This window comes from Anarhichas minor, unplaced genomic scaffold (genome assembly GCF_050575085.1).
Source record: "Anarhichas minor isolate MPS153535 unplaced genomic scaffold, ASM5057508v1 ptg000027l, whole genome shotgun sequence".
Taxonomy (NCBI): domain Eukaryota; kingdom Metazoa; phylum Chordata; class Actinopteri; order Perciformes; family Anarhichadidae; genus Anarhichas; species Anarhichas minor.
In genome coordinates, this window is record NW_027466473.1 from 21,991,846 (window position 1) to 22,008,517 (window position 16,672).

Consider the following 16,672-nt stretch of genomic DNA (forward strand, 5'->3'; position numbering starts at 1 on the left):
AAGTTTCCCTTCTCCCACCCTCCTGCTCTCAGCTTCTGCTCCTGACAAAGTCACAACTTCAAAGTCAAAACAGAGGTGTGTGTGTGTGTGTGTGTGTGTGTGTGTCACACACACACACACACACACACACTACGAGACCCGAGCGCTACAGTTCCTCGTACTTCCTCCCTGCCATCCAGTGGGGCTCTTTGGCCCTTTGTGATGTATAATTGAAGCTGTGTGTAACTTCACCGACTCGTTTCCACTCGGAGCTCAACTTTCACTTCTCTCATCCTTCTGGAATATTCTCTCTGAAGTGGAGAGACCAGCTCTTTGAAAACGTGCTGGTTACCACCCCCACCCACCCCCCCACCCTCCTCCTCCTCCTCCTCCTCCTCACACCATCGCCCCCCTGATCCGACTCCATCACACATCATTCTAACTTTATCACAGATTCAGATAGAGTCAAAGTCAGTTACTAGTCACTTACATGCAACTATCTTTGTGTTTGGTTTCATCTTAAACTTTATTTTAATCGTCATCATATACTTTCTACATATATATGAAATTTAACTTAATTTATCCAGCACACACACGGCTAAAGGTAGAAATGTACAATGTGCAGCCAGCATGACTTCCTGTCCCTCTGTGTGACAGTAAACCTTTAGCGAGTAATAAAAGGAACCCGACCTTGAGCTCAGCGGGTTGTTCTCCGATCAGACGTGATGTCGAGCCGAACGAAACCGAGGTCGTCTGAAGGACACGAGGAGAGATTAAGGTTCCTTCCTCCTTTATGTGAGGATTTACTGCTCAAAGGTATCAGGAAGTGGATACGACAACAACAACTAAATACTGTCTGCTTTTGTGCCGACAAGAACCGGCCACACATCCTCCTGTAAGGTTCAGACCCAAAGACGAGACGCGGGATTCATTTGGCTGAAAAGTAATGTCATCTGGTTTCACCAGAATCCGACCCGGTGGCTCTGATGACGAGCATTAAGAATAACTCTATAGAAACAGACCATCTTCTCTCTGATGGAGGTCTGATAGAGGATCAGGACTACACTGAGACTGGTTCAGGACCAGTTAAAAGCTCCTCACACAGGTTTGGTTTAGAGAACTAGCAGTAACAAAGTATCAACGGTGAATAACGACACAAAACCGTTTCTGCTTAACATTTTATTCATTGTCCAAATTCATATCAGTAGACTTGGAGAAACAAAAGGTATTTTTTTTATTCCTTTTTTAAACATTCTCTTAAACAAAAATATAACAACTATTTACAATCACTCGTAAAAAATACATAAAAAGCGTACGAGCAAAATCATGTTGTCTTTCTAAAAGACATAAGTTACGACAGCTATGAGAAGAAGTGAGAGAAGCAGACGTAGAGCCACAGACGGACGATCCTCTCTGTGCAGCCACTCACCACCTGGAGCTCACTGATGAGCATCTCTGCTGTAATGCCAGAAAACAAACAAAGTCCACAACACATTCATTCACATCTCCCTTATTGCATTCCAGGTAGCGGGGGGGGGGGGGGGGGGGGGAGTTCATCCTCTCCAGTTTTGGGTCGTTATATAAAAACACTGACATGTTGTGTTCACGGTGCCAAAAGAGCCGCTCGCTGCAGATCCAGAGACACATCTACTGTGTGTGTGTGTGTGTGTGTGTGTGTGAGTGTGTCTAAAACACAATAAGTGGATTGTTGTGAATATTGTCACGAGTGACTTGAAAAAGCGGTGTTAAAATGAGTGCATGATTAAAAAAATACATTATCATGTAAGACAGACTCACAATGTTGCTGTTTTTAGTTATATATTTACTTTATTTATTTATGATTTATGTTCATCTATCTTTAAGATTGCTTGATTGTTTTCCTATAAAACGATGTGAGGTGAATATTTGAAGTGAGGTGATTCCAGTAGGTTTCAGTTCAGTCTGAAGAGCATCTTTTGAAGATCATCTGAGGGAAATATTAAAATTATCGTGAATGACAATTATTTTGTCCAGGATACTCGTGACATGACTTTCTTTATGTGGTTCCAGACCTGGAGGCGCTGACTAGCTGCTAAATTAAATTCAGCCCTGAAAGAACAAACAAAACAAAATGAAGATATGAAGCGTTGTGTTGTGCTAACGGAGCACGAGAGGAATAACACAAAGGTTTAACGTGCTGCTTAATGTTTCGCTCTCAAAGCAACATCAGGAAGTAAATAAACCTGCTCACAACATCTGGGCCGTCCATGCAGAGCAGTAACACTGATTAATGGTGAACAATCGGAGGAATACAGTTGTGCAAAAAGAAGAACGGTCAGTTTTCTGACTCTCAGTCTGTGTTTCTACTGTCGAGATGGTTCAGATGAAGAGAGACGTGTGAGAGGTGAGGGTCACAGTGAGGACTCTGATCATATAGAACCCTACAGCAGCGGAGGACGCTATGAGAGGCCGACAGTCCTGCGGAGCTGACAGAGCCGAGAGGGAAGCGGCGTGTTGGTTCAATCAGACGGGGATAAAATATCATTAAGAGAAACACATAAAATCCTCGTGCCGTGAAACCGGCGGCAGCTTTCCTGCAGGCGGAGCAATCAATGCTGCAACCTGAGCAGGGCTCTGAAGAAGACTCCTGAGCCGTTCCTCATGCGCTGTACGCCCAGACCGCCCCAGAACACACACACACACACACACACACACACACACACACACACACACACACACACACACACACACACACACACACACACACACACACACACACACACACACACACACACACACACACACACACACACACACACACACACACACACACACCTGGTGTAGAAGGAGCAGAAACGGCACCAACAGCAGAGCGTGAGGGTGAAAACAACAAAACTGGATTATTTCTTATAACAAAATATTTAAAAATGTATCGAGGACTCTCTTCTCTCATCTATACACGACGCTAATTTACCGAGAAAAAAACAAAAATATATATATATGTATATGACATGTAATATATTAGCAGTAATCCTTTCAAGTCTTCGTGTGGCAGAACAACAGAAACAGAAGCATCACAGAGGAGACGGGAGCAGGACGCCCCCCCCCCCCCCCCGCTGCAGAGACACCATCACAACAAACGGGACTCAGAATGTACAAATCTGCTTTCAATACAAATAGACAATTTCTTTCAAGCAAATCCTTTAAATATTCTACAAAATGTACTATGAACATGGAATGGAGACGCAGGTGTTAGAATACGTTTACCCGACGACTCCTTTTGTTGCTCGTTATTTTAAATAAGAAGCAACAAACAAGCCGATGCTCGAGGGCCCCTGGGGGCCCAGAGTCAACGTTTATGCTGCATCTCATATTCCTGCTGCTTTATGAACAAATGTACAAGTTCAAACGAACCTAAAGCGTTCTACTGTTTAACATTTCAGCTCGTAATTCAAAACACACAACTAGTAAAATAAACACTGTAAACAAGCTGTGTAAACACTGTCCTCTGTCTTTATGCACATGATCCTGCTGTGTGTGTGTGTGTGTGTGTGTGTGTGTGTGTGTGTGTGTGCGACCACACAGTGCTAATTTATCGTTTTATTACAGCTGCTGCGATAAAACGACGACTTTACTTGTTTTTACTCTACGGGAAGCAGCGAGGCATTCTGTTCTTCAGCTCATTAAAGACGAGTAATAATAGAGTTCTATGGAACATCCAGGAGGCAGCATGCCGCTGAGGCCTCTGACCCAACGAGCAGTGAGAGCGAGGCGGAGACGTGAAGCCTGAGAGAGGACGTTTGTTGTCTGTTAGACTAAAAGGACAGGAAGTAAACACAAACAGCTCTCTGCTGAGTCAGCAGTTCTCCTCTTTCAGGAGCGAGAAACATTTCTATTTGGTTTGTTTGTGTGGGAGCTGATGGTGTTTATGTAAATATACATCATCAGTGCCAGAGGTTGACAGCGGCCCATAACGACCCCAAAGAATTATCGAAAAATTCGGTTTTTTTCTCGTCTCTTACGCGTCTACATTCATGTTATTTTGAGCCAAAACAAACTAAAACAAAACAAAAATGAGCTGATATTCGTCGCTTTCTATCCCTTTTGTCTCCTCCTCTTCCTCACATAAGAATTTTGCAAAACCTCAGAAATGAAAATAATAAAAAGAATCACTGTACAACATCGTGAAACTGTAAAAACAATGTGAAACACCTCGAAGAAAGCCAGCTGAGAGCGCAAAATGGAGGTACATGGTGGTCTGTTTGCAAGGAGCCGACTTCTTCTTCTTTTGTCAAAACTATTTCCTTCCTTTAGATTCCCTTTGTTGTTGTTGTTGTTGTTGTTGTTGTTGTTGACGTCCGTCGACCGTTTTCGGCTTCGTTCAAGAGGTTTATTAAAAAGTTTCTTTTCTTCTTTTGTTTTGTGAAACGGGTTTTAAAAAGAGATGATTGTAAAAGCCTGGAGAAGAGAGGAGAGGTCACATGACTCGTCGAGAGGTGCATTGTGGTCCGCGGTGACATCACACAGGGCTGTGTGTGTGTGTGTGTGTGTGTTTGGAGGATGTGCTCTGATGCGTGGTGACGGCAGGCTACTAGTTTAGTCCAAAGCCTGATCAACACCACTTGGTCCGTGTGTGTGTGTGTGTGTCTGTGTGTGTCTGTGTGTGTGTGAGAGTGTGTGTGTGTGTGTGTCTGTGTGTGTGTGTGTGTGTGTGTGTGTGTGTGTGAGAGATCTCCGTCTTTACACCGCTGACACTTGCTCATCTGTAAAAGAGAAGAGAAGACGATGTTTGGCAGGTTGTTTGACAAATTACAAAGACAAAGATGTGACAGTAAATATACATGAAACAGAAGTTATGATTCAAATATGGTTTAGTTGATGAATTAATTAATAGATAACAAATAAAGTAAAAAATAAAAAGGTCAATTAAGGGTCATTTAATACATCTCTCAGGGTTTCTGAAGGGTTCACAAAGTCCCTTGAAGACCTCTTTGAATGCAATTTAATATCTGATTCACGATCATTCAAGTATGAAAGCATGATGGAAATAGTAATATAGTTGTAACACTTCTGGTTACATCAAACATTCAGAGCGGTGGCGTACCGTCCTCGCTCTCGGCCAGCTCCTGCGTTGGGAGGCAGATGCTGGGCGGTCTGGAGTGCGTGGACCCGGCTGTCCGGGCCTCCTGGTGGGGGTGGTGGAGGTGATGGTTACCGGCCAGCCTCCGAGCCTCAGCCAGACCGCCGGCCGCTCCGGGGCTCTGCAGGAGCTTGCTCCTCTGCAGGGCCACGCTGTAGTCCGGAGGTCTGAGGTGAGGAGGCCTGGGGAGGGGGACTACTCCGTCTGTGAGGCCCAGATCCCCCAGAGCCAGACCCTGGTAGCCTGGAGGGGTGGGAGGGGGAGCTCGGTAACGCTCATCCTTGGCGGGGGATGTGACACAATACACTGGATGGAGGTGCAGATCAAAAGAAAGGAGGGATGGAGCAAAGGAGGGGGTGAAGGGGTGAAGGGAGGGAGGCGAGGAAGTCGCAAAAGAAAGGTTGAAAAGGAGGAGTGGGGGGAGTCGTGTGGAACAAAAAGAAAAATAACGGGGAAAATTAAATCAAAGTGATGTTTCTCCAACGCAATACACAACTACGCATGCTCCACAATGTGTTGGAAACCAAAAGAAGAACAAAGAACTGATGAGATGGATGCTGCAGCGGACACACTACTGATCACTTTCATCGCTCAACAACCAATATCTCACCAGATTAATCCACCTTAGTGTTGAATCACTGGCTTTGTCTGAACCAACAGAGGAGCTACAAGACGTTCAGAGAACTACTGATCGATTATCAACATCTCAGTCTATGTGACGATAGATTCACTGACTAACGGAGGACACAGCGTTGTCTTAACTCCTCCACCACTACCCTAAAGTTATAACAATATTCTGTTATCCTCGTAAAACTATCAGCAGCAGATTTAATTTACTGTTCATACGTCTGACGTAAAACATGGACAGCCGCTCTTTAGCCTCACGAAACAAGAAGACGGTAACTATCTACTCCTCCAGTTGACCCCGGCTCACGCCGTGTTTACAGGGAATCAAACTCGCAACCTGCCCCCTCACCTATCAGGCCTTTCTCTGTGCTCGACGTCACCGTTTTGTAGACGGGCTCTGTGCTCTGCCCTCCTTCCTCCTCGGTGGGCGAGGAGGGGTGCTCCGAGGTGTTTCGCCGCTTTATCGTCCCGTAATTCCCCTCGTAGGTGTCCGACAGCGAGCCGGACGACGCCCAGCTCTGCCTCGACTGATTGGACAGGTCCGAGCCGGAGCCCCTGGAGTGGTGCCTGGAGGCGGCGGCGGCGGCGGCGGCAGCGGCGGCGGCGGCGGCCTCGACCTCCGCTATCGGAGGCTGCGCGTGCTTGAAGCCGCCCAGGTGCGGGTGCCCGTGGATGCCGTGGTCCCAGGGCCGGCAGGAGGAGGCGGGGAGGCTCTGGAAGGAGTCGTGGGAGTTGGAGGAGCAGGACGTCCAGCTGCCGCGGCCGCTGTCGGCCACGGAGTCCAGGGAGGCGTGGTCCGGGGTCAGCTCCTCCGTGGAGATGGAGGAGGTGAAGGTGGAGCCGCGTGAGACGGACCCTCGAGCCAACGACGAGGAGCTGCTGCAGACGATGGAGACAGAGAGGGAAGACGTGTTTAGTGTGAAAGTACTTCAAAAGTAAAGGTAACGAGAGAGAAGAGTTTCAATAAGTATGAAGCAATTATTCATTATTTATTTTGTAATACACGTTTTCTGCAAACGTTAAGTTGAAATATGCAAATGAGGCCTTATCTTATCAAATATGTGCACATTTTCCAGGACAAATATCTGAACGTTGGTTAAATGTGTATTTTGGATGTTTTCTTTCCTCGAGTCTGAAAGAAGACGTGTTATGGAAGCAAAATATCCTCACATCTGGTCTGCACACACACTCTTCACTAAACCACAGAGCAGATATGTGAGAGTGTTTCCTGAGTGATGGATCACTGTCCGGCTCTTAAAGGAAGCTCTGCTCCTCAGGTCGGCGTTCATAAACCAGCTGTTTGATTCACTGACACGGTTCCACCGGACAAACAAGCCTCTCAATGAAACTCAGCCGTATGTTATAACCCGGGCCGGCTGAGCTTCATATGATATCAGAGAGGCAGACGGGTCGCTGCGTCCGCGAGATATTTTTTATAGTCTCCTCTTTAAGAGACAGAGGGGCCTGATCATGGAGGAACAATAAACAAACGGCAGACAGTAAAAAGGGAAAGAGGTGTGCTGTTTACTTACCAAATAAAAAAAGCCTGCGTGGAAACCGATAAGTTGTTAACGGAGAAGAAGGAGGAGCGAGGAGGGCAGTAGATGTGTTTTATGACTTCCTGTTCTCTGGGTTTTAATGAGGGATGCACGTAACTGGGATCCAGCTGGAAGAGCGGTGCAGGCCGTGTGTGTGTGTGTGTGTGTGTGTGTGTGTGTGTGTGTGTGTGTGTGTGTGGTGCCATTATTTGGGCCATGTGGCCTAAAGCCTCATTATATGTCCTCACACCAGTTTGGCACCATTCGGACTAGATTTACTTCTCTATTAAAATCTGAACACCCGGAGTGTGCGTCTCTAATAAACACAGCCCCAACTAGACCACTCGCAGGTCCTCTAAGTCCAGATGGACGCTTTGCATGTTTACCTGAGGACCTCTGGTGACTCGTAGTAATCACAACGGTCACCTGTGATCTTAATCCTGTGGAGGATCTGCCGTGTCCGTCTCCATCTCTGTGATTTAGGGTCGTGTATAATTATTATTTTCTGTTGTGCGAGGTGTTTTGTTCTCTCTGCATGTTTGTTTTCGGCCTCTTTCCTGGTCGAGGATTAAAGAATAACTACAAATGAAGGTTTTGACGCAAGAGGTCTTTTTTAGTATTACATAAACATAGATGGGCATATATAATATCATATGTATAACATGAAATATATCATATGAAGAAGTGGAGTGTCATTTTCTCATTGACGTCGACACAACCAGAGGAGTCGCCCCCTGCTGGACAGTAGAGAGAATGCAGCTTTAAGGCACTTCAGGATCGGCTTCACTCAGCAGAACCGGAGGCTGCCGCCTGTATCCACATGAGGTCCTCTTCACAGACTGACATGAGTTAATGAACCTCACCAGACAGATGAGATGAAGTGAATCACCTTGTGCTGGGCTGGTTGTCAGAATGTAAGTGTGCATGCGTTGCTGCCGTGCTCTCGGCAGCTGGTGCAGGAGTCGTGTAGGTAGTCGTTGCAGCAGCAGCAGCACAGATCCTGCTGCTGTTACAGCGCTCGTCAGAGCCGGGAGCCGGCACCGAGTCCACCGAACAGATGCTGGAGCGGGACGAGATCTCGCTGTGACTCGAGTCCGACAGGTTGTCTGCTTTGCCGAGCGGGAGGAGAGCGTAACCTGGACAGAGGAGAGAGGAAGTGAAACGCAGGTTATAAGGACGGAAAGGGGACGTGATGCAAAGACAGAACGAGAGAAAACGATAAAGAAAATACAGAGAAATGTTTGTGTTGAGCCTTTTTACCTAAAGCACCTTCCAGCAGAATGAATGGAGATGACTTTATTTAACCCAAAGGGTCATCGCTCTATCATTTCCTTTAAGGGAATGTTGGACAATCAAGTGGGGAGACGATGTGACGTTTCTGTTTTAATAGCAAATACTTCAGAATAACACTGAGTCACGTACAGTACTTACTGTCCATCAACGCTGTCACATCACAGCAGAGATGAGTTCACACCACGTCTACAGCGTGATTATGTAGAAACGAGTCACAGTTTATATTACAAATATCCTCAGAAACAAATCGACTGTGACTGCAGGGAAACTAACCAACATGCTGATCAAATACTGCATCCAACAAAAGTGGATGAAAAATTCAGTCTTAGAGTATTACTATAAAATGAATGTCCCTTTGTGGTTAGAAGGTGAAGGTGAATACTTAGCTACTGTCTGTTTGGTGAAGATTAACAAAGACACGGAACTCAGAACAAACAAACGGTAAAATAAATGTCTTGTTTCTTATCTGCTGTGAATGTTTGCTGGTGGAAACCTCTCCCTCACGTCACTTGTCAGTGATTTACGGTGGACGTGAGACTCTTTTATTCCTCAAGTCACGCTTGGCATCCCTCTAACAGGCTGTCCTCTCAACAACTCACAGCGACTCCCTCTGAAATACGATAAGCTTGATTTTGTTTTCGCTGCCGGGGTTTTGACTCGACACATCGATCCTGTCAGACGGTCTCTCTGCTGCTGCTTCTGTCCCTGCAGAGCCAGAGGAAGGGGTTCGGGCTGACCGACCTCTTGGCTCTCTGCTCTGCTTGTCTCTGTCTCTCATCCAGAGGGGGGGAGGAGGACACAGCCTCTGCTGCTCCCTCCTCTCCGCTCAGATTCCTTCTGACGGCCACCTGCCTCTCCCTGGACTGACTCCTCTCCCTCAGCACCCTGAACGGGGACATCAGCCTCGTCCTGATGGCGGACTCTGGGGGTCTGGGTCTTCCTGCTCTTACATTTCTCACATCTGCCTGAGCACCCTGGTTGTTCTGCCGCCTGCGTCTCCCTCTGCTTTGCTCTGACGGAAACAAGCCTCTCTCAACTGCCTCCGTCTCCTCCTCTTTCTCTTCCTCCTTTGCCCCTTCACTACTTTTCTCCTCCTCCTCCTCTTCCTCTGTCTGACTCTTCCTCTCCCTGCTGCTCTCTCGGCTGTGCTGCCTGGTCATCAGCAGGACCCTCTTGTGGAGGCGAGCCCCACCTATGCCGTAGCTCCGCAGGCTGACGGTGCCGGCCTTCGTGCTGGCGTCGCTGGTCAGAGACGACGAAGATCCCGACAGGTTCATCTGGCTGCAGTTCTGGGACTTGACCACGCCTCCCACTGAAGAAAGAGGGAGGGACACCGAGGTGAGAGGTGAACGTGAGCTTTTTATTCCACTTAATAATAAGGAATAGACTAAAATAAGGAAAAGTAATCCCACAGTATGCATCAACATTAATTATTGAGTTATTCTCAGACGGATGGAGCTAGTTGATGTTTGTAGGCGAGCATCGTTTTGGGCTGTCCAGGGCAGCGGAGACAGACTTATTTTAATCTTATTTCATGTGTTTGCATATGCAACAATAATATCTATTTATTCACAGGCCTACATTTGGCCTATTTATCTTTATCATTTATTTGCTGTTATTTTTGCACATTCTGTAGCCGCTTTCGTTTCAACGATCGCAAGTTTGAGGAAAGTCTGACAGCTTGTTTTGACTTCCCACCGCTGTATTATTAATGCACAGGAGAACCAGGAGTCTGACCCGAACGCCTCAACGGGAGACAACAAGCTGCTCAGAGAGGTTTCTCTCAGTTTATCTGAGATCTGTTTCTCTCACTGACTGAGAGAAGAGAGGCGACTAATGCTCGTGAAGAAAAGGAGGTTCTCTCTCTCTCTCTCTTTAAATATCATTGACTAATTCTCTATTAACAGTATCTGGTACCGCCCTTCAGAGTAACTCCCCGAGTAACATTTGTGTTTCTTTCATTCTACTCCACCTCCTGCAGGGTAACCTGGTTCCTTCTACCCTCGGATAACAAACCAACAGGGTGGGTACCTCCCGTCACTGACCTTTGCGCGGGGAGCCCTGAGGCGACACCGTGGGGCTGGAGTGAAGGGAGGAGATCATGGACACGCTGTCGTCAGACGGCCTCTTGGAGCTCCACTCCTCCGACGAGATCGCGGGAGGTTTCTTCACCACCTGGGGAGAGTTGGAGGCTGGGGAAGAGAAAAGTCAGTCAACCTGGGAGTCCTGGAGGAGAATGTTTTGCTTCACCCCTGAATCAAAGAATCAATGAAACATATTCTACAAGTAGAAGGAACAAAAAGATCAAAATTCTAAATAAAAGAAATCCCCATGAAGCGGGTCTGATGATGGTGGTGGTGATGATGATGATGGTGGTGGTGTGCAGGAGTACTAACTAGGAGGGCCGATGTCCTTGGCTGTGCTCTTCTTTCGTAGAGGCATCAGAGGGACCTGGACCTGAAGGACTTGAGAGACCCTGTTCTGCGTTCTCCCCGAGGGCAGAGCCGAGCGCAGAGACACCGGAGACATGTCCGACTTGGTGGATCGTCTCTCACTCAGGTTCTTAGACACTGCGACCGCAGGAGGAAGAAACAGAAACAAGATCAACGACACAGAACCACGTCAATCCTTCTGTGTTGTATTACAATGTCCCATTGTTCATACATTTGAAGACCTAAACAGAAACAGCAAAATAGATCCGTCTAGCGGCGATGGAACGCAAGACGTTTAGATGATGTATACAATTAATTCATTCATTTTCTTCTGCAGTACACTTGCAAACACACCAGGTGGCAGTGTATGCCAATTATACAAGTGTGTACAGCTTTTCCAGCATTACATTTCCTTCAGTTAAACCCTGAACACACTTTGAGTTGCACCAAAACACAAAAAAATGCTTTTGAACGATGTGTTTTTATGTAGTTTTCACTGATGTGTGTGCACCAGGCCAGGTGGAGGTTAAACGGTCTATATACATGTACAGTTGAGGTTCTGATGAACTCACAGGTGCTGTACGCCGGCTCACACTGCAGCGACATGATCTGGTGCTTCTCCTCGTCGATCTCCACCGTCATGTTGGACAGGTACTGCTTCACCTTCCGGGCCATCTGGGCGTCTTCGTACAGCTTCTTGGCGTTGAGCAGCGAGCTGCGGCGCACTCGCTTCTTGTGGGCGCCGCCCTGCACGTCCAGCATGTTGGAGTTGGTGCTGCCCTGACTCAGAGACCTAACGGGGGGGGAGGAGACGAGAGGACGAGGGGAGAGTAAAGTGTTGATGGATGAGCAGATGGAAGATAAAGAAAGAGGAAGAGAAGAGATGAATGCAGAAGGCAACAGAGGAAACAACAATAAGTACAAATAAAACAGGCACTTTCTTATCAAACACCTCCTCTACTGTAAAATCTGTCTTTGTGTTGCGAGCAGAGCGTTTAAAAAACCATGCAGCTCTCGCTGGCGTGCCATGCTATCACAGTACAGAGCAGCAGCAACATTCTGTCAGATGGAGGCAAAAAAGGGTTAGGAAACAAAAAGATGCACAAGATTGGATATGGGGAATATTATGCCGGGATGCAGATACATGAACGGAGTCAAATAGTATCTGTAAATAGTTCTCATGGTTTGTTGTAGGCTAGTTTTAGGAAACATCTCAGCGAGTCCCATCGGTGTTGTTCAGATTCAGATCAACTTTATTAGTCCAGGACATGAGGACAGACACAATAAATCCACAATATACTCAGAATAAATCACGTGTTTGTGGTAGGCTATTTGTCCCGCCTCTCCTCTACTGTGATTGGACGGCTGGGTAAGTGACGAGGGCAGCGTTTCACCCAAATTGAAAACATTTTTTAACTCTCAGCACCATAAAAAAGGCCAAATGTGCGTAAATGTGAGATAATCTTCATCACTTCCCACCCACATCATCAGCAAGTGAATGTGTCTCGAACCTCTCTGGGTATTATTTCAAGCTACTATATGACTCAAACACACTGATGAACAGGGAGAACAATGAACGGGTTAATGGTGGACTTCGGTTTGGGTTCAGGTGAATGGGCACTGCATGGAAGGGTTATTCACACACAAGCACAGGCGGGCACAAAGTAAAAATGGGGGGGGGGGGGGGGGGGGGGGGCATGCAGAGTGCATAGTGTTGGTGGGTGGGTGGGGGGGGATGCAGGGTGGACTGAAATCTCTGCTGGTCCAGGCCGAAGCAGGATGAAACGAGTTCCAGGACAAACTTACCCTAAACTCTTCCACCTCTTCTTCCTGCAAGCAAGAGGTGTGAAGATTGAAGCGTGACTTAAAGACAAGTTCAGGGGGGTTGAGGGGGGGGGAGGGGGACAAGACTATGTCGAGGTCATGCCACCACAAACAAACAGGAAATGATTGGAGATGAGAGGACACCAGACGTATGACATCTCCCCATATCAACCTGAAGAGAGAGAGTGTGACGTGGCCTTGTGCATCGTAAAAGAAAACCTCGTTATCACATGTGTGACGTAACGAGAGAGTCCCGTGAGAGCATCCTGAGCCTGTAGTACGAGGCGAGTGTCTGCAGGGGGCAGTCACGCTCTGCAGCAGCGACGGACTGACACCTTCCACCTCCCTCTGTGTGCCATCGACCCAGGAAGTGAGTGTGTCTGTGATCCTGTGGGTGAAGGATCCAGGTGGGCTGGTGGAGGTACGTGGTGGTGTAGTGCCCCCCCCCCCCCCCGCCCCGCCCCTGTTTGTCTTTTCTAAATCTACTCTGCTCTACTGGATTCATGCCTCTTTGTCTGATGGGAAACAGGAGGAGTCAGTTTCAAAGATACACATTATTTAAAGGGAGTTGATTATTTGGTATCACGTACTCTTCTTGGCTTAATTAACATATTGAGAGGAGATGCTTGGTTCGCATATTAAAGGAACAGCTCACCCAAGAATCTAAAATACAGATGTTCTCCTCTCACCTGTAGTGCTTTCTATCATTCTAGATTGTTTTGGTGTGAGTTGCAGAGTATTGAAGATATCTGCCGTAGAGATGTCTGCCTTCCTCAAAGCGCCAAATAACTACATTTGAAAAACTCTTTCCAGAAATCATGACCTGGTTACTCGAGATAACCCACGGACCTTACTGTGATCATTTAACTACGGTTTAAAAGAAACAGTTCCGACATGAAACTGCTCACAACAAAGGTCTGCGGCTTATCTTCAGTAACCAGTTCAGGATTTGTGGAACGAGACACTGCCGATGAGTTATTCAGTATTTCTTTGGCGCTTTGAGCACCACAAGCCGAGTTCCCAATAGTCTCATTATATAGAAGAGGAGGCAGACATCTCCAACACTCGGCTACTCACACCAAAACAATCTAGATTGATAAAAGCACTACAGTTATGAGCCTCGATGTGAAGGGGGACTCTGAGAATGAATAGACTTAAAGCGACACATGGATTTCCTTATTTTGCTACAAAGAACATAATCACATAAAAATCGGGTTATAATCTCATCACTGGTGACTTTAAACAGCTTGAAGTATCTGTGAAACTGCCCCCCCCCCCCCCCCGACAGCATCGAGTCAAAGCACAGATCAGTGAATGAACAACAACCGACCTCTGTCTGAACATGAGGGCCGGGTCCATGTTGGCCGAGGTCAGCCGCACCACGTGTCTGATCTCCTTGGCGATCATCCTCAGCTTCTCAAAGTTGACGAGGCCGTCTATGCTGGAGTCGTTGCCTGAGAGGAGGAGCACACGAACAGAGAGAGAGGAGGAGCACACGAACAGAGAGAGAGGAGGAGCACACGAACAGAGAGAGAGGAGTCACACGTCAACGCTGCAGAGGAGCAGAAACCTGTTTTTTTGGGGACATTTGTGAAGATATTTCTGTGTCGAATCCTCAAAGTAAAAAATATCTTTGTTCTGGTCTCCTTCTTGTCTGGAAGATCAAAGTGGTCTTTCATATTCAGTCACGCTGGCACATTTGAGGATTTCTTTTGGCAACTTGCACAATTAGGGAAAACTTTCTTTTCCATTCCTCACACGGCCGTACAGCACATAGACGCTCTGCACCTTTAAGGAGAAGTCACTTCGGGTAGTTTTGACCTGACTAAAAAAAAAAGGCAAGATGGGGAAGCCTTTAGCAGAAGTAAACCTCCTGAGTGAGACTGAGATTGACCTTAGGAAGGAGGAAGTAAGGGGACCTTAGACTGAGCAGAATGACACGTCAATTCCAGAAATGGCCTCAATGGTCTTAGATGAAAGGAGAAGTAGCTTAGGGTTTTCTGGGCCTTGCATCTACCTTCGTGTAGGAAGGTGAGGTCCTTTTTGACCACGGGGAACAGCGGGATGATGGGCGGCTGCATGCTCTGGCTGCTCAGGACGTTGCGGTACTTGGCCATGTTCCTGGACGGGTCGAACACGTCCTGCAGGTCCACGAACAGCTTCTCGTACTTGCTGGGCAGTTTCTCCCACGAGCAGCGCAGCCGAGCCACCGGCGCTAAGTTCAGGCCGCTACGAGAGGAGAGAGAGAGGTGCAGATAGATATGTGGAGGGGGGGGGCAAGGTGGCAGAGATAAATAGGTTGCGGTGGGAAGAAGGGAAGGGTAGAGGTAGGGATGAGGAGGCAGAGGGAGGAAAAGGAGGTTAGTTTTAGTGTGCATGTTCTAAGCACACTGTCAATGCAATCACTACTTTTATAGCTAATCGTCTTTTGTGCTACAAAACTCTACAGGAATCCCTGCATGTTATCTTACACACACACACACACACACACACACTGCAGCAGCCATGCCCCCTGTCAGCGGGCAGGTTATGCATCAGAGAGCCATATGTGCAGAAGACGTCCCGCTGTGAGGAGGAGTGTTGAGGGTCACGGAGGTCGGACACTTCTGTTCTAAAGCGGCTTGTACGGCAGCGAGCAGAGGAGCGCCGTCATGCTGAGCTCCACGGCTGCTCACAGTCGAGAAGACGAGTCCTTTTGGTCTCAGTCCACTAAGATTTCTTTCGTCCGTTACTCGTTTTTTTATGCTTTTTTTCACGTTGAGTGACTTATGAGCACATCTCTGGAAAACACAAGATTTAAAGTGGTGCTTTTATGGAGAAACTCAATCAATTAGCCGACATCATCGTGTATTCGACTTAGACTTTCTTTGGTCGAAGACGGCTCTAGTGAACTCATAAGACTGTGAGTCCAGACGAGTGGACGTGGTCTTACGTGACCCAACAATCGAGAGGACGGCTCGGACTCATGGATCCATGGCGCATTAAAAAACATAAAAAGTAAACTATGTCTTTGTATTTATGCATTGCACGAACTGGAATCTCCTCATCTAATCCAAATGTACAGCATCACAGAGCTGCATCTTCGTGCATTTACATGTCAAATGTAACACACCCTGTGATGATGATTTATACGAGCGAATGAAGAAGAGCAACACAAAACACAAAACACTCACCAGTCACCAGCACGGCGGACAAACTAAAAACACACACACACACACACTCTGAGCCCACCTGATAATAGCGAACATGGAGTTGAAGTTCTTGCACTCTCTGCAGTGCAGGGCGATCTTGATGAAGTGCTTGATGGTCTTCATCCTCTTCAGGGCGTTGGGCTCCTTCAGGATCTCCGTGGCGACCCAGAAGGTCTCCTGGTTTATCACCACCTCGAACTGCTTCAGGTTTCCACTTCCCACTGACGAGTCCAGCTTGAACAAGTCGTCCACGTATCTGGGAACCACGACAAGGAAGTTAGAATCTATAAACTATGACCAAAACACAGATGATTTACAGTTTAACCATCAGTGTGGAGTAAGGTTCTACTGACGATCGTTATCGGACGATATTCAGTAAAACTAGACGATCTGCATTAATGTTTTCTAGTCGCCGATCCCTGATAATGTTGCACAACAAATCTGTGGTGAAATGAGTCCATTCAGTTACATTATGATGCGTTCAGGCTCTGTTCGGTAAAATGAGTGTTGGGTGTTCATGATGTGTTCAATTGTAATCTTGTAAAATGGAGTTTTTGGTGAGAAACTGAATAAATCCAGCTGTTTGAGGAGATGATTTTACAGCAACATGAAGTAGAAATCAGAGAGACTTATGAGCGGTTTAACACGAGCGCTAAGCAGATTATAATA

General features: G+C 47.0%; 1 protein-coding gene across 4 annotated transcripts in view; it reads right to left on the minus strand.

The window, feature by feature from the left end:
• Positions 1-1,143: 1,143 nt before the first annotated feature.
• rapgef6 (Rap guanine nucleotide exchange factor (GEF) 6) overlaps positions 1,144-16,672 on the minus strand; it is a 120,116-nt gene continuing 104,587 nt past the window's right edge. For all 4 annotated transcript variants that reach the window (XM_076101889.1, XM_076101890.1, XM_076101888.1 and 1 more), the window contains 12 exons: positions 16,044-16,259; positions 14,830-15,041; positions 14,143-14,266; positions 12,795-12,818; positions 11,561-11,781; positions 10,953-11,126; positions 10,602-10,748; positions 9,749-9,868; positions 8,153-8,399; positions 6,075-6,604; positions 5,063-5,404; positions 1,144-4,721 (listed from right to left, as the gene is read on the minus strand). In XM_076101889.1, coding sequence (XP_075958004.1) covers positions 4,699-4,721; positions 5,063-5,404; positions 6,075-6,604; positions 8,153-8,399; positions 9,749-9,868; positions 10,602-10,748; positions 10,953-11,126; positions 11,561-11,781; positions 12,795-12,818; positions 14,143-14,266; positions 14,830-15,041; positions 16,044-16,259 — 2,380 coding nt within the window. In that variant the 3' untranslated portion in view covers positions 1,144-4,698. The remainder of the gene's footprint in view (positions 4,722-5,062; positions 5,405-6,074; positions 6,605-8,152; positions 8,400-9,748; positions 9,869-10,601; positions 10,749-10,952; positions 11,127-11,560; positions 11,782-12,794; positions 12,819-14,142; positions 14,267-14,829; positions 15,042-16,043; positions 16,260-16,672) is intronic.